Source organism: Eptatretus burgeri, chromosome 9, assembly GCF_056783735.1.
Source record: "Eptatretus burgeri isolate ZD-2024b chromosome 9, Ebu_testis_v1, whole genome shotgun sequence".
NCBI lineage: Eukaryota > Metazoa > Chordata > Myxini > Myxiniformes > Myxinidae > Eptatretus > Eptatretus burgeri.
This window is the reverse complement of record NC_140969.1, coordinates 984,324-1,000,640: the sequence shown is the minus strand read 5'-3', so window position 1 is coordinate 1,000,640 and position 16,317 is coordinate 984,324. Positions and strand designations below refer to the sequence as shown.

Genomic DNA, 16,317 nt, shown 5'->3' with positions numbered 1-16,317 from the left:
TGAAAATTGCAGTTGATGGCCGAATCCTGGAACAAGTGAAAAGGTTCACGTACCTGGGGCGGATTTATCACCGACGATGGGAGATGTGATCGTGAGATCCGAAGGACAATCGAGATAGCCAAGAATAGTTTTCTTCGAATGAAAGTTGTGTTCACATAAAGGAAGCTGAATCTTCAGAAAACAATGTTGAGGTGCTACATTTTGTCATCTTTGTTATATGCTGCGAAGACATGGACAACAAATAAAGATACTATTGATGAGCTCAATGCAATCGAGATGTGAACGTATATGAAGAGTAATGAGGAAATACTGGAAATGGCTGAAAAGAGAAAATTGGTGTAGAACATCAGAGAGAAAGATACAACAACAATGCTTTGGGTCACATCATTAGTGCAGATGGGAGACAGACAGTTGTTGGAGTGGAAGGACATCGATGAAAATGTAGGAGATGGAGGCAGAGGAGAAAATGGATGACAGATACAATATCATGGACTGGGTGCAGTTGAGTTTTGTGGAATGTGTAAGGGCAGCACAGGACAAACAAGGGTAGAGATCCATGGCAGTCAACCTTCTGGGTAGAAGATGACACCAACGAATGTCAAAAAAAAAAATCAAGTATTACTTTTGCTGACTGACATTAACACGAGTTTGGTTTTATGACCATAAATGTGGAAGCCCCTCTCACTGCCACCATGAACCTTTGGATTTGTGCACTAATACTGAGGGGTTAGTTCAAAGAACCTTTATTCCGACAGGAAGAGACTGTTTGGCCCAAAATGCTCATCATATCTAAATCCGGACATTTACCGAATTCATCCAATTTATTAACCAGCTTGTTGATGTTTTAGATCTCGCTTTGTAATGAGCTATTTAATTTGCCGCTATGAGGATCCCTTCTCTGTGATCCTGGTCCATACCCATCCCAGTGACTGTTCTTCGACGCTGGAGAATACGTACAAATAATAGTTTGATCGTGAAATTTGGAGCAAACATATTGTTGACCAGGAAGTGGTTGACCAGCAAGTCATACAGGAAGTGGCATCGCTGGTCAAATAATTCTGGGTAAAACCAAGATACAACGGTTCAGGTAAAATAAAAAAAAATTGAAGACAAAGACCTAAAGTGTTTGAGTGCTGAAAACAAACTCAAAATAGAAATGATGAGAAAACAAAACTACATGTTTGAGAGTAACCCAAAGAGATTCCATGAATTAGGGAAACAAAAGCAGAATGTGTCAACTCCCCCAAAAAAGAAAAGCTATAAAAATTCTGGAAAGGAACATAACAAGGAAGCAGAATGGATCTCAGACTTGGAAAAGAAAAAGCAATATCTCGAGGAAATTCCCCCATTGATTTTACTGATCATGAAAAAAAAAATTAGTAAAAAAACTTCAAAAAAATTAAGCCAAACTTCAAAAACCCAGGCCTAGATAGAATTCCAAACTGGCTAAAACAACTTGATTCTCTCCACAACCACTACACCAGGACATTCAACGAACCTGATCCAAGAGGAAAAGGCAGTGGATGAGTGGCTCATAGAAGGAAACACCTTTCTCATCTCAAAATCTGAAGAAACCCAACTTCCTCACAAATACCGGCCAATAATATGCTTACCAAAAATATACAAACTTCAAACGAATCATGACAGAAATTAGGTACCATCACTTAACACAACAAGGAGGTTTTGAAGCAGAACAAAAGGGATGCAAGAGCAGTTATTATGGAACAATTGACCACCGACAACTGAACACGACCGTACTTGAAAATTGCAAAATGCGAAGAACCAAATTGTCCACCGCCTGAATACACTATAAGAAAGCTTTCGACAGTGTCCTGCGCGTTCGTGGATGATAAAAAGCATTCAAAAATACAAAATCTATCAACAAATAATCAAACTCATTGAGAAAGCAATGGAGTTCTGGAATTCCACATTGATATTACAGCACTCAGAAGGAAATATCGAAATACCGGATGTGATGATAGGCATGTGATCTTCCAGGGACAAGTCTTCCCACCCCGTTGTTTTGTCTGGCCCTGGATGTTGTTGAGGAGGTTGATGCTGTCGGCTCATCAGGTTAAAATAAAAATAAAAATAAAAACTTCAAAAATATTTTTCTCTGAAACAGCTCAAGGAGAAACAAGAAGAAACTTTACAGGTATGACTGACAATCCATGAAGAACAAAAAGTTCTGCACGTTATATGTTACATGGTTTGGCAGCCATGTTGGATTGAAGGAAAATATTTAAAAAATAATCTTGAACCACTGCATCAATCCATGTGAAACTTAAAAATATGATCTTGTCGTGATAGGGAATATGTTTTACATTTCAACCTGATCTGTCTGATGCATCGTCTGACAGCCAGAATTATTTAATTTTTTGAATCTGCATTCATTTTTATTGTTTGAATAAGGCTCACTTGACAGTGCCTGGATTGTTTTGAGGGTTTTGAGTAGCAGCTGAAACCCAAGTCCTATGGTGAATCAGACAACAACACGCAACGCATGTGCAGCGAATTTGCAGGAAAGACACTGCGAGTCCAACAAAACCATGGTGAGTCACACAATCCGAGTATCCACATTGTGTCCGAGATCGAGAGAGACATGTCCGACAAAGGTTCAATAGATGCAATAAGGAAACTTGTACACAAGTGTTGGATACGGTGTACAGTGGCACTTAAGTGTTCAATAAACACAGGCACGCACATGCTCGGAACCTAATTAATGCGAGCTGTGGCCTTTTTTCTCTCAGGATTAGCGTTGGAACTAGCACGGGAAGCTGGATTTTCTCTCTCAATCAGCCCCATTCGTGGCATGAGTAGCTGTGTTCTTTATTTCTCTCTTTCTTGGTGTTTAAAATAATTCTATTTATTGCGGGCCCTTTTTTCTTCATCAGTTAGACAAAGTGCAGCACCTCGCAATCCACGTTGCCTTGCAATCCATGGCATGTCACAGCGGAGTTTCTCAGTCTGCCTATGCGTAAATGGCATTCACCAGCTTGTCATATTTTTATTCGTTTCATCAAACCTTTTCTTTTTCATTATGGTACGAGTACAATAAGTCAGAGATAATGTAGCTTCCTCGCGTTGGAATCATTGGAATTGCTTCAGCCATTATTGTGCTTACCTGGCTGAGGACCGACGGTAATGCAGCTCGTGTTGGTCCAGAGAATGAAACGCGACCGTCGGGCGTGAAGGGAGGGAATTGGGTCGAGAAGGCGGGGTCGACAGTGAGTGGGCGGAGTGGTAGACGGAACCACGTGGGTGGAGTCGGTGACGTGTGTGCGGAGAAGGCGAGTTGGAGATCGAGATCGAGATCCGCCTTTTATAAACCCCGCGGTGCGGGCTGGGGGGGCCACCCCGAAGCGATGCATCGTCACCCAAATTGGGTGCTCTGGTTGGCCCCGGCCCCCACGCGGCCCAGCCGCGATAGCTGGAAGCGGCTCCACTCCACTTCCGGCAAGATCACCCCAAGCAGTGGAATCATCTTGCTCCGACCCCATGACATGATATGAATCGCCCCACACCGAACTCCGCGACATGAATTGCCTTGCAAAAACTCCCGGGCCATGCCCCGGCGACCGGCTGATGGTGGCATCGGTCCTGTGTGCCCGCCCGGGCACTCCCGATCAGCGCTGATCAATGCCTGCTCAGTGATGCGCCACGCGGCCCGAGCGATCCGAATTGCACAGCATGCCTCTGCTCGATCGCTGCTTCGCCAGGTGGAAAGGCGAGGAGACGTCCGCCATCCGCGGGGAACACCCGCGGCCGCCAGCGAGGACCGACGGTAAGGTGTTAGGGTAAACCCATGCACAGACGGCAAAATGTTAGGTAAACCCATGCACAGACCAGAACAAGATGTGTGCCATTTGTGCCCTGCTCTGTATGATAATAAAGTATCATGAGTGGCGCATGGGTGTGCCATGGAACACGTGGTAAGCGCTCGCGTTCGCCCAAGTCTGCTATCGTGTGTGCGGGACCAACCCCGATCTGTGTCAGGAATTGAGGGGAACTATCGGATATAATAATTAGATGGAGGTTTGGAATGAAAAAGAATATAGAAATAAGTATCAGATGGAGAAATGGAGGGAAAAGAAGATGCCGATATAATGAAATGCAGAAATGGGTTGAAAAGAACGAGCCGCTCGTGTCTTGCACACTTGTGTTCCATACAACGTGGTGTAGTTGTTGTTTTTCTATTATCGGCCTCTGACAATGTAGTTATTGGCACCAAGCTGCCAGCCACGCTCTCGCCGATATTGGGTCATTTGCTTCTGTGTTGTGAAAACAACATGCGTGCAGCCTCTGACTTGTATAAGTTATTCCGAGGGTATCGCTGTATCCTCGCAGCTGCGTTGCTGTTGTGTCTTTCCCATCCCCCAGCCGCAGCACGTGCTGCACGTGTTGGCCTCCGCGAGGACCCATTACTTACAGTAAAGGGCGCGGCTGTGGTTTCCACAGGTGGGTGTCCGAGCGCAGTGCCTGATGGCCTACGCGAGGACCCAAATTCGGATTTACTTCAGGAATAAGCAGAAAAGAAGAGTAGAAATGAAGTTAGAGTGGTGTAAACAGACCTAGCAATGAGATCCCCGCAATGCATGTCCCGTTTCACTCATTAGACAAGAGGGAAGGGACTAACTATACGTATATTAATGGGATAACTGTCTCGGGACCACTGAATGATGGTTGCTATTGCTTTGGAGGGATGCTGTTTCTGGAACCGCAACAATATAATTTGATGGGGTGGCCATGTTTTCCCCTATGCTATCCCTCCATGATAGGTGAAGTATCCTCAACATTCATGTGTTTGATTTGGTATAATAAACGGTACACAAATTTTGAACATACTTGTACATAGGATGACCACAGTTATTTCCTTTGGGAAGACTGCATATTCCAAAGCAGTTTACCCTCCCTTCCCCCAATTCTCTGTCTCTCTCTTTCTCTCTCTGAACCAGCAAAGCAAAGCTTCACTGTTTTGGAGGGGCAATGAAGGCGTTTGATAAACTATCGACACATGACCTTTCACACACTGTGCAAATCTATTTAATTTTATTTATATGAATCAGTATTTGCAATCCATAGAAAAAGATTCCAGAGTGTCTGCAATAACCCTTGGACAACACAACAAATTTTAAACTGGAAACGGTGCCCAAAAACAATGCTGTTGCAGTGGAATCACCTCAAAGCGCCATTTGCATTTTTATCGCAGGGTAGGGGTCGTAGTTGACGAGGTTAAAATCTTCGGCACGGAAATCCTCAATGCTTTGCACTGTCCGGGCGATCTCCAGCCGAGGAAAGGGTCGTGGCTCTCGATCCAGCTGCAGAAAAGACGTCGGTGTTGCTGTGGTCAGTGTGTCGCACATATCGTTTCCATCACGTCGCCTTGTGAGTACCTCACCCATTAAAGTTCAAACTTTAAACCCATAAATTTACCTGCACTTTGAGTGGCTCGACGTGATTCACGTAAACGTGTGCGTCTCCTATTGTATGCACGAAGTCACCAGGCTAGAAAGAAAGGAATAAAACATCAGTATTTTTCCCACTTGAGGAGAGTTCGCTGTTGAATTACTACCAGGTGGGGTTGACTGAGCCTGTCATCCTTCCAAGGTCGGCAAAATGAGTGCAAGCTTGCTGATATCCTGTGTCGGAGTGGCGACCCGTCCAGGATTGTGCCCAATAGCCAAAGAGACTGCTAAGGCAGCACCACCAACGCTCTGTACAGTGTGGTCCTGATGGATGGATGGATTATTATTCTGTGCATGATTAACCTTTACTGATTTTTCTCTTTCGCCTCATATTTTATGTGCATGATGTTCTTTCAGTCTGGTGGTGAAAGTCTTGCCAGTTTCACCAATGTCAAGTTTTCCGCATTCACAAGGGACGCGGTAAACACCTGGGTGGTGGTTTGGAGGTCTTCTCTCCTTATGTGTGTGAAGAATGGATTTGAGCTTGTGTGTCGAGCAATGGCGTACTGTTATGTTGGCAGTCTTGAGAATGTGCTGAATGTGGTGTGATGTACGTCCAGTGAAGTGGAGAACAACACATGCTTTAGCTTCCGGTGTTGGATCACGAGGTTTTGGTTGTTTAGTGATGATCTTGTGGGTGGGATAACCGTTGAATTTAAGGTCAGTGGTGATGTGGCGAAGTTTGCTATGCAGGTTATACTTGTTGTTGATGGTGTAAGCACGATGAATAAGAGTGCTGCTCACAGACTGGATAGTTCTTGCGTATGGCAGTTATCATTTTGGTGGGGCACGGTTGTGCCGCTGATTCCGTGCCCCTATACCAGTACACTGGTATTCATTTCACCGACCTTGGAAGGATGACAGACTGAATCAACCCCACCTGGTGTTAATTCAGCAGCCAACAGGGCTCAAATTCAGGACCCCAAGAGCCCAAGCCAGCCAACCGAGCCGCAAGGCCAGCACTAAGCTTTACACTGGATAGTTGAAGGAGGATTAAAACAGCAGTCGTTGAGGTAGCGGCCCATGTGAGTTGGCTTCCTGTATACCTTGTGAAAGGATGTCAAGAAAATAAATTGACTGTTGTTGCTCGACTTCGATGGTGAATTTAATGTTGCTGTGCTGATTGTTAAGATGCTGAAAAAAGTATTGAATATAAATAGCTTTTTAAACTATATAGAATATAAATAGCTCTGCAGAGCTAACATGTGGTGTAAAGCATAAACCTTTTACTTTACAGTAATGTTACTCGTAAAGTGATTTATAAATTTTACAATAATTATCATGTATGCTTTTAACACGACTACCAATTAGTATTATGTGGAATGGGGGGGGGGGGGTTGGGGAGGTCCATAGATTGCTGTAAGAATAGGATGGACAGTGTGACCAAGTAGGTTAGATTTGGGGGGCAACCCCAATTAAAAAAAAAAATTAATAAAATATCTTCCACCCCTCTCCAGGGCTCAGCAACAACTTCACTATCATGGCATGTGGCATGCTGGGCCTAACCGTTCATGATGTCCATTGGAAAGTGCATCGAGCTTTCTCGTGTGCATGTGTGCCCAAGTTCTCACCAATACAGGAGGTTTTACACGATACAGTCTTACTCCATAACTGTCTCAAAGTTAACTAACACTCAGTTCATGTTTTACAAGATGACTTCTCACCAAATAGCTGTTACAAGGGAAATCTAACGAAGTCGATCACACGGTCTATACTATTCGTATGCGAACCTATCTTAACCCCCTCCCCCTCGACCCCCCCCCTAACCCCTGCATCCTCCTCCTTCCACTTAACAATACTGATTGGTAGTTGTGCTAAAAGCAAGTAAAACTTATTGTAAAATTTTCACTTACGAATAACATCACAATAACTGCTATCAGTGGGACTACTTAGAGGTCATCGTGTGTTTTAGCAGCATGATCGCTCGTCACGTGTTTTGTACTATATTCCATCGGTGTTCCGAGTTTGGGACCGGGTTAAAGAGTCAATGACTGGGTCTGTATGCACTTCCAAGATAAATATGCCATGACATCCGAGCCTCAGGATATGATCCAATCAAACAAATGGAAAAGTAATGGAGACCCACCTGCAGCCCGGTGACATGAGCGATCATGTAGGTGAGCAGCGCGTAGCTGGCAATGTTAAATGGCACTCCGAGGCCCATGTCTGCAGAGCGCTGATACATTTGGCAGGACAGCTCCCGGTCTGCCACATAAAACTGGCACAAGGCGTGGCAGGGAGGCAGTGCCATGATTGGCAGATCTGCGAACAAAGTGGGCAATTTAATGTAACATCCTGCAAACTGGTAAATTGTCCATTGGTGCTGTAAACTAGTCATCGAGATTCATTAACGTTTCGTCATGCTATTAGAACAATCATTGTTCATTGATGGTACATCATAACTTCATACTGAGTTTAATTTGTTGAGAAAGGGCATGAATCGTACCTTGATCAACTCAAGGAAGAAAGGGTGTGAGTGGTTTGAGGACGTTCTTTTTTTTAGTGGAGGTTAGGAGCAGTTAGGGAGTTTGAGTCAAACCGGAGGACTGGATAACTTTCACCCAAAGAACACTAAAAGGAGAGACAGTAAGAGTAGTGATTGGGTTAGGATAGCAAAGGTAGCAGAAGAGTGGAAGATGTAATCGGGAGAGAATTCCAGGCAGTGAGTTAAACTACATTAGTGGGAAAGCAGAACGAGACAGCACCTCAAAATGTTTTGAAAGATTTGGACATCCGCATGGATTCGTGAAAAGTAGATAGCGTTTAACGAATCAACTGAACACTGAAGAGACGTCATGTTGGTGCAGTCGATTTCAAAAGCGATTTTACAACGTGACGAGGTTACTGGGAAAGATCAAATTGGAGGTAAGTAGAGCTTAATGGGTATCACATTGACTGACCCACCTTCATTTTCCTTGTAAAACTCATTAGCTGTTATTTATTTATGATATCATATGAAGGCCATGTAACTCAAATAATTCACTCATCTGCGACAGCAAATCTCAACAAGCTGGCAGTGCGATTTACGATAAAAATTTGGACTTCAGGCAAGACAGCGGCTTAACACGGGCACGCTCTCCGATCCAACGCCCAATCCGTGCAGTTTGAGGAAGAGGCACTGCAATCGGGGGGGGGGGGGGCAGGGTTGTGAACGGCATCCTCATTCTCCTCCAAGACGAGGAAGTGACAAACGAAGCTCAGTAAAATGACAGATTGAAGCTTGGCACTGGTGTCCACTTTTGGGATGAAGCAAAATGAAAGGCCACAGCTCTTGTCAAATAGCTCATAACATGCAAAGCAAACATCCTCGGTGTTTGGAAATTAAAAACAAAATGAAGTAACGTCACACACGACACCAGACGCATGCGCTCACGTGACACCTTTTGGGTTCCAGGCACACATGATGATGCGACGATCATCCGGATTGTTTTTGATGGCGTCGATCACCTGCTGCAACTGGTCCACTCCCTGTCCCGAGTAATCTGCACATCCACGCCATGATCAATCACTACCATTACTCTTGGAGGGGAAGAAAAAACAACAACAACAACAAAAAAACAGCCTTGGCAACCACAGATGTTGAGAACACCAGGAATAAGAACAAAGAAAGAATCTTCCAAGGTGCATATATATTATGTAGTGCTACATTGCACACGGATTTACCCTACACCTTACAAATTGGAAATAGACGTCACGTACATCGTCAGTGATGTCATACTGGGCGACAAATGATGTCATAATGGTGACTAGTGATGTCATAATGGTGACTGCATGACATGGTGCAACAAATGGAACTGGAGTGCGCAGGTTCCTCCCTCCACCTCATCATAGGCCATGCCTGCCGATGACCTCAAACATCTCGCAGAAGATTAACGGGGAGTGTGTCGTCGAAGGCAATGTTCGGGGAGATTACAGCACACACTGCTCCGAAACAACTGGGGGAGCTCGCAGTGCACAACGGAGAAACACACCCCTGCAGCAGCAAACCACAGCGGATGAGCTTGTGGTACGAATACCTAGTCTTATAAACAAGTACTGTCACCAAATGCTCCTGGTTACACGAAAACTCCTCGGTGATTGTCATTGTACGTTCCAATAACAAAGAGGATGTTGATCAATATGAACACACAGCTTGGCATTCAGACGATACATGGCAAGCGGAAGGCTCAGCTCAGCGGCAACCAATCCGAGCTCTCCCTTCCTCCCTCTCTCCAAATGAAGCAAAATGTTCTTCACTAGGACTTGAGGAGCACTTGCATTCCGAGTGTAAAACACCTGCAGCGAACATTCACGAACAGTTTCACTGCCGATCACACAGAGATGCTTTGCCATTAAAAATTTTTTTTTTCAAAATCACGGCTTGGCCTGTACTTTTGTGGCACGTGATGGAATTTGAAAAATAGGTGAAGAATCGGGACAGGGAGGGGGTGTGAAATGGCCAAGTGTGGCGTACATGGTACCTGTGTGCATGCCAGTGTATTCGGCCCCAAAATGACGCCACTGGAAGCCGTACACGGGGCCGAGGTCACCCTCTTCTCGATCGGGGAAGCCTGAACGGTCGAGAAACTCACGGGAGCCATTTGCATCCCAGATACGAACTCCTTTAGCAGAGAGCTCCTTGGCATTGGTGGATCCCTGCTCATCCACACAAAGCAATGAGCTCAACACATTCCTTTGATCTCTGGAAATGTAGTGGGGAATTATACAAATACCTCGTTGTACATTGTAAAATACAAATCGACAAAACTGCAGAATAAAAATGGAATTTGTACAGAGCAGAGAAAAGGATTCTCATTAGATTTGTGCACATTTGGTGCAGTGGGAATTGACAAACCAAACAATACACCAATTGATGGCCAAAATATTTACAAGAACTGCCATTGTGCACAGAACCTTACTCCACTTGTCATTTCTACACACGAGTCCTAAAATGTAGTAGTACACACACATCAGTCTCCATGTGCAACGTGCCAGAGATGCTTTCAAACCGGAAATGAGCGAAACATACCAAACATGCATCTCTGATGCTGGACGTGGGGGAAATACTCTCAAGAGTGGGGTAAGAACACTCATGCAAGGTGGGGGAGATGCTAGGGGATGACGCACACGTGCTGGTTGGGAGGGGGGGTAAGATGCACATGTGATTGGGGGGTGGGTAAGACACACGTGGTGGTTGGGGGGCAGTGGGTATAGGTGGGGGAGGGGGTGATTGTGGGTGTGGGGGGTGGAGCTATCACAGGGAGGGGCATGGGAAGGGGTGCGGCATGGGGAGGGGTGCAGCGAGCACGGGTGGCATGGGGAGGGTGTGGCGAGCATAGGCGGCATGGGGAGGGGTGCGGCGAGCACGGGTGGCATGGGGAGGGGTTTGGCGAGCATGGGCGGCATGGGGAGGGGTGCGGCGAGCATGGGGAAGGGTGTGGCGAGCATGGGGAGGGATGCGGAGAGCACGAGCGGCATGGGGAAGGGTGCGGCGAGCACGGGCGGCATGGAAAGGGGTGCGGTGAGCACGGGCGGCATAGGGAGGGGTGCGGCGAGCACGGGCAGCATGGGGAGGGGTGCGGCGAGCACGGGCAGCATGGGGAGGGGCGCGGTAAGGAGGGTGTGCGCAACGCAGGAGGAGGTACTTGCAGAAGTGATGCTATGTTTTGCAATCCATGTCAGACTAAATGCCTCACCAAACTTCATGCATACCTTATACAGGCCAAGCTGTTGCAAGGATAACAGAACAGCAATTGATATGACGAGAACAAGTGTGTCATTTGGTTTAATCACAAGGGCTTTGTTTCTCACATTAACTTTAAAGGTCCCCTGACATGCAAAACTTTCTGGTTATTTATATATTAACTTGACCATCCTCGTGAAGAAATCACCCATGTTTTTAAAAAATAATAAAAAACGGGATAATTGGAGCAATATTTCGATCATTTCTGGTGCTTTTCACAACTTGCTATGCCCCGCCCCTAAAAAAAATTGACTTCAGCGAATTGCAGCGTTGACGTCACATACAGAAACCCACACAGAGTGGATTGACTCGAGATCTCTAGTGTCTAGATCAGAGTTTCTCAACCTTTTTACCCTTGTGGAACCCTTGAAATAGTTTTAATGTCTCAGGGAACCCCTGCATAAAAATTATTATATACCATTATTAATATGTAGCTCTTTTATATTTTTTATCGTAGTTCACGTGGTAAATATAATATATTTTTTTCGGATACCTGGTTTAAGGAAAAAAAATGACCCCCTTTTTGTCCAATTTATTGGCAATGAAAAAAAAAAAATACTGCTCGTTTATGACACCTCACACCGAGGTTTTAATTCACAAAATGTTTTTTTTTTTTTTTGAAAGTCATTTTTGAAAGTGTTTGTCAACCCCGAGTCTGCTTAACAATTAAAAAATACACCTCATGTAACTTGATCAACAAAACTTAAACAAATAAAGCTGAAGCAATAAAGGTAAACAGAGATAGAAGGAGAGAAAGAGAAAGAGAAAGAGAGAAAGAGAGAGATCGCGCTAGGATGCACAGAGAAGATAGATGGACACCGTGCATGCGTCCCGTACTTGAGTCAGTCACTCAATGATACATTAATCCGCCGCGTACAGGACGTCCACTAACCAGTGAGGGCGGTTTCACACTGGTGCCATATAGACATCGTTAAATACATTCCCTATGGTTGTTATAATTGTAAATAATACAAGTCTGAAGACGACGATGGTTCATGAGTTGTATTTGACGTAAATTGTTTCAGAAGTCAAGGATGAGACAATGTGATAAAAATGATCAACATGATGTGGTACAAGTGACAGGTTATTAGCTGCAAAATGTCGAAAACGCGGTTTCGTTCAACAACTTTAAAAGGTTACAAAACAATGTTGTGGACATTTAAATAAGGAAACAGGATACGTGCTATAGCTTAATGGAATTAGTTCATCGAAGAAGGTTGAAAACCTGGTTCGATTCCCACAACTTTGAAAATTTGACCCTTGTGAACTTTAAAGGTCAAAGGTCAAGGATTATGACCTTTGGTGCAAAACTTCCTCTGGAACATTCCAGGAACAATATAACGTCATCTAGGCTATATGGCATTTCGCACTCCTTGGATTATCCATACTTTGATGAAATCAGCGTAAAAACAAACTTGAAGGGGGTGCCACGGGCAAGGTGTTTGAGATAGAGAAAAATGGTTTCAAGACTTTAGGTGGGGAATGACCTCAAGATTATGCATAAAAAAAATATTGTCATCCTAGCTCTCAAAGTTTGGGTGGTCTGATTTTTATGTCAAAATTCGAAATTTTCTAAGTTCATGGCCTTGACCTTGACCTTGGGACTAAAATGAAAAAAAAAAAAAAAAAAAAAAAAAAAAAAAAAAATCGAGCTCCTAGGGCTATGCAGGTGCCATTGGGCTAACCAAATACCAAAACACCTGCCAGATTCAACAAAACCCCCTCGGAGAAGATGCAAATTGAAATCGGCTACCCCCTAAAAACACAATTGCAATTTTCTAAGTTTGTGACCTTGTGGCCTTGAGCTTGGGACGAAAATGAAAAAAAAAAAAAAAAAAAATCGAGCTCTGTGGGGCTATGCAGGTGCCATTGGGCTTACCAAATACCGAAACCCCTGCCAGATTCGACAAACCCCCTCGGAGAAGAATTTCTATGTCAAAATCGCAATTTTCTAAGTTCGTGACCTTGTGACCTTGGCACGAAAATGAAAAATCGAGCTCCGTCGGGCTATGCAGGTGCCATTGGGCTAACCAAATACCAAAACCCCTGTCAGATTCGACAAACCCCCTCAGAGAAGATGCAAATTGAAATCGGCTACCCCCTAAAAACACGTTTTTGGGGCATGGCTCCACCCATAATGGGCGCACTACGCCCATTTTCAGGAAAACACAACTAGATCATGATATAAACCTCCCACCAAAATTTCATCAGGATCGGATCAAAACCCACGGAGCTATGCTTGGGACAGACAGACAGACACACAACAATAACGAATATAGTGGTCACATTTTTCGTGAACCAATAAGAGTTTGAAGCTCTTATTGTAGAGAGTAAAATTACGAATATTAAATCAAACAAAAACTACTCAAAAATACATTAGCCTATTTATTACTGTTTCTCACGGAACCCCTAGTGACCTCTTGCGGAACCTGTGGGTTTCAGGGAACCCTGGTTGAGAAACACTGGTCTCGACTAGTCCGATAAATCCGTCGTCCGTCCGACTAGTCCGATAAATCTGATGTGCTGTAGCTTTCTTTTTTCTTCATTGTTTTACTGTCTCTGTCTCTCTATTGAGCGCAGCCTGTGGCTGCTGGTTGCATCATTGGTTGGGACGCGGCTATGCCGCTGAAGCAGTATCCCCCTTACCAGTCAGTACACTGGTGCTCATTTTGCCGACCTCGGAAGGATGACAGGCTGAGTCAACCTCCTGGTGTATTTTAATTCAGCGGCCAACGAGGCTTGAACTCAGGACCCTAGGATCCCAAGCCGCCACCCTAACCACTAAGCCAACACCAGGCTTATTGTTTTCTACTGGTGCGACATGACAACAGTAGGAATAAAATAAATAAAAATGCAACAGAACGTCAGATTTATCGGACTACTTGAGACAATTGTGTCACAAGGTGTGTTCTGCACACAAGTTTTCATCATATCCGGACAGCGATATTGCTTCGTTTTATGCGCGAAGAGATACGGCCGATGACATGCGCCGGCTTTGTTTGTGATTAATTCGCCGCGGAGAACCATGTCCGCTGCGCTGCGCTGCCTTGGTCACGTCACCTCACTGAAATATTTCTGATATCAGGCAGTATGCAAGTCGAATTTACATTATTGAATTACGAATAGGATTTAGTCTAACCAGTTGTTATTGCCAAGTCTTCCTTCGATGTCCTCCCGATCATAATGAACGCCGGGAATTTCATCGCCATTTTCCTTTGCTTGTCCTGCTTCGGGCTCGAACTGCTAAGGCCGTATTTCACCTCCCGCGACTACGTTATCCGACAATTCTCCATGTGATTCAGACCAAAATCCTTCATTTCTCTCACACCCACTGTCGTTACCAGACAAATGAAAGTCCATGTCATCCATTATTCAAAACCAAATGTTCGATTTTTTTTTTTTAAAGCAGAAATGAACGAAGCGATCGAGTCGACCAATCAAATGCGGAAACACACAGAAAGCTAATAGAATCACGCAGACCACCAACCCGAGTAATTTATGTGCAGCCTTTGTCATCCTGGAGATGACGTCATGAGGGTTACGCCCCTTTCAGGAGAATTTTTAAAGGCGTTCCCGAAGAGGTTTGTTTTTTTAATTTTACATTTTACAGAATGAGTATTGTGAAAAAATTGTCAGATCTGAAATCACGATGAAAAACTCCTCGAGGACATGTATAAATGAAATTTATGTACCTTGGCATGTCAGGGGACCTTTAAAGCTGCATGTGCAGAGAAACTGACCCATATAAAGGGAGGGGTGCTTTACACTTTCCTTCATATCCTTCGTGTTGCAGGTTGTGACCACAGTGAGGCCATTCTTGTTATTTCAAGAAAACCGTTCGAAAAAAGATAAAAAGGACAAGGTAAAATACAAAACAAACCAAAACATCAAGGGAGTCTCTAAACATGTGTCTGGAGCAGATACGATGAGCATTAGGGCATCAAACTCGAATACATGTACGTTTTGTGTACTCGAATATATAGCACACACACACTGTCACCACTATCATCATCATCGTCACCACCACATACACTTGTGATCACAGATGTGATGCGACAGCATCCTCCACGTACTTTTAATGGTGCCCTGCCTATTAAAGATTGTCCTTTCTCGAGGAAGTCCAGTCCTGCAAATCCTCGACACGCGTTAGCCAATAAATAACATTTCAATCAAGAGTTCTCCATGTTTGTTCCAACAATCAAAGTTGAGTCACACATTTTGTAATCATAGTTAGTACCAGTATCAACTGATGCAGAGTTTGAGGAGTAAAAACGCACCTTGATGAACCACAACAATTCTTCCACAACGCCCTTCCAAAACATCCGCTTTGTCGTAAGCAGAGGAAACTGATCTGGAAATACCCAAAAATCTGAATAAAAATACTGGTGGTGGTGCATTTATTACTGACACAAGACTACAAATCATTGATCATTCCAGCACAACATTGATCACCTGAAAAATGATGTGATTGATTGATCAACACGGTGTCTCAACTCATTCACCTTCACCAGCACACGGTGTCTCAACTCATTCACCTTCACACGGTGTCCCAACTCATTCACCTTCGCCAGCACACGGTGTCCCAACTCATTCACCTTCGCCACCGCACGGTGTCTCAACTCATTCACCTTCGCCACCACACGGTGTCCCAACTCATTCACCTTCGCCAGCACACGGTGTCCCAACTCATTCACCTTCGCCACCACACGGTGTCCCAACTCATTCACCTTCGCCACCACACGGTGTCCCAACTCATTCACCTTCACCACCACACGGTGTCCCAACTCATTCACCTTCACCACCACACGGTGTCCCAACTCATTCACCTTCACCACCACACGGTGTCCCAACTCATTCACCTTCACCAGCACACGGTGTCTCAACTCATTCACCTTCACCAGCACACGGTGTCTCAACTCATTCACCTTCACCAGCACACGGTGTCTCAACTCATTCACCTTCACCAGCACACGGTGTCTCAACTCATTCACCTTCACCAGCACACGGTCTCTCAACTCATTCACCTTCACCAGCACACGGTCTCTCAACTCATTCACCTTCACCAGCACACGGTCTCTCAACTCATTCACCTTCACCAGCACACGGTGTCTCAACTCATTCACCTTCACC

General features: G+C 44.7%; 2 protein-coding genes across 3 annotated transcripts in view; both read right to left on the bottom strand.

Annotated features, from left to right (window-relative positions):
- The window catches only part of LOC147019407 (uncharacterized), a 520,827-nt gene extending 516,018 nt beyond the window's left edge, over nucleotides 1-4,809 (bottom strand). The window contains exons 1-2 of one of the 2 annotated variants that reach the window (XM_085893864.1): nucleotides 1,968-4,809; nucleotides 54-220 (exon numbers count right to left, since the gene is read on the bottom strand). The gene's annotated coding sequence lies outside the window, so the exon portion shown is untranslated. Of the gene's footprint in view, nucleotides 1-53 lie in introns of both variants that reach the window. The other variant, XM_085893863.1, reaches the window with a different exon arrangement.
- Nucleotides 4,810-5,027: 218 nt separating this feature from the next.
- TYMS (thymidylate synthetase) overlaps nucleotides 5,028-16,317 on the bottom strand; it is a 12,243-nt gene continuing 953 nt past the window's right edge. The window contains exons 2-7 of the mRNA XM_085893867.1: nucleotides 15,465-15,538; nucleotides 9,926-10,100; nucleotides 8,846-8,947; nucleotides 7,552-7,727; nucleotides 5,434-5,505; nucleotides 5,028-5,318 (exon numbers count right to left, since the gene is read on the bottom strand). Of these exons, the coding sequence (XP_085749993.1) occupies nucleotides 5,181-5,318; nucleotides 5,434-5,505; nucleotides 7,552-7,727; nucleotides 8,846-8,947; nucleotides 9,926-10,100; nucleotides 15,465-15,538 (737 nt within the window). The 3' untranslated portion in view covers nucleotides 5,028-5,180. The remainder of the gene's footprint in view (nucleotides 5,319-5,433; nucleotides 5,506-7,551; nucleotides 7,728-8,845; nucleotides 8,948-9,925; nucleotides 10,101-15,464; nucleotides 15,539-16,317) is intronic.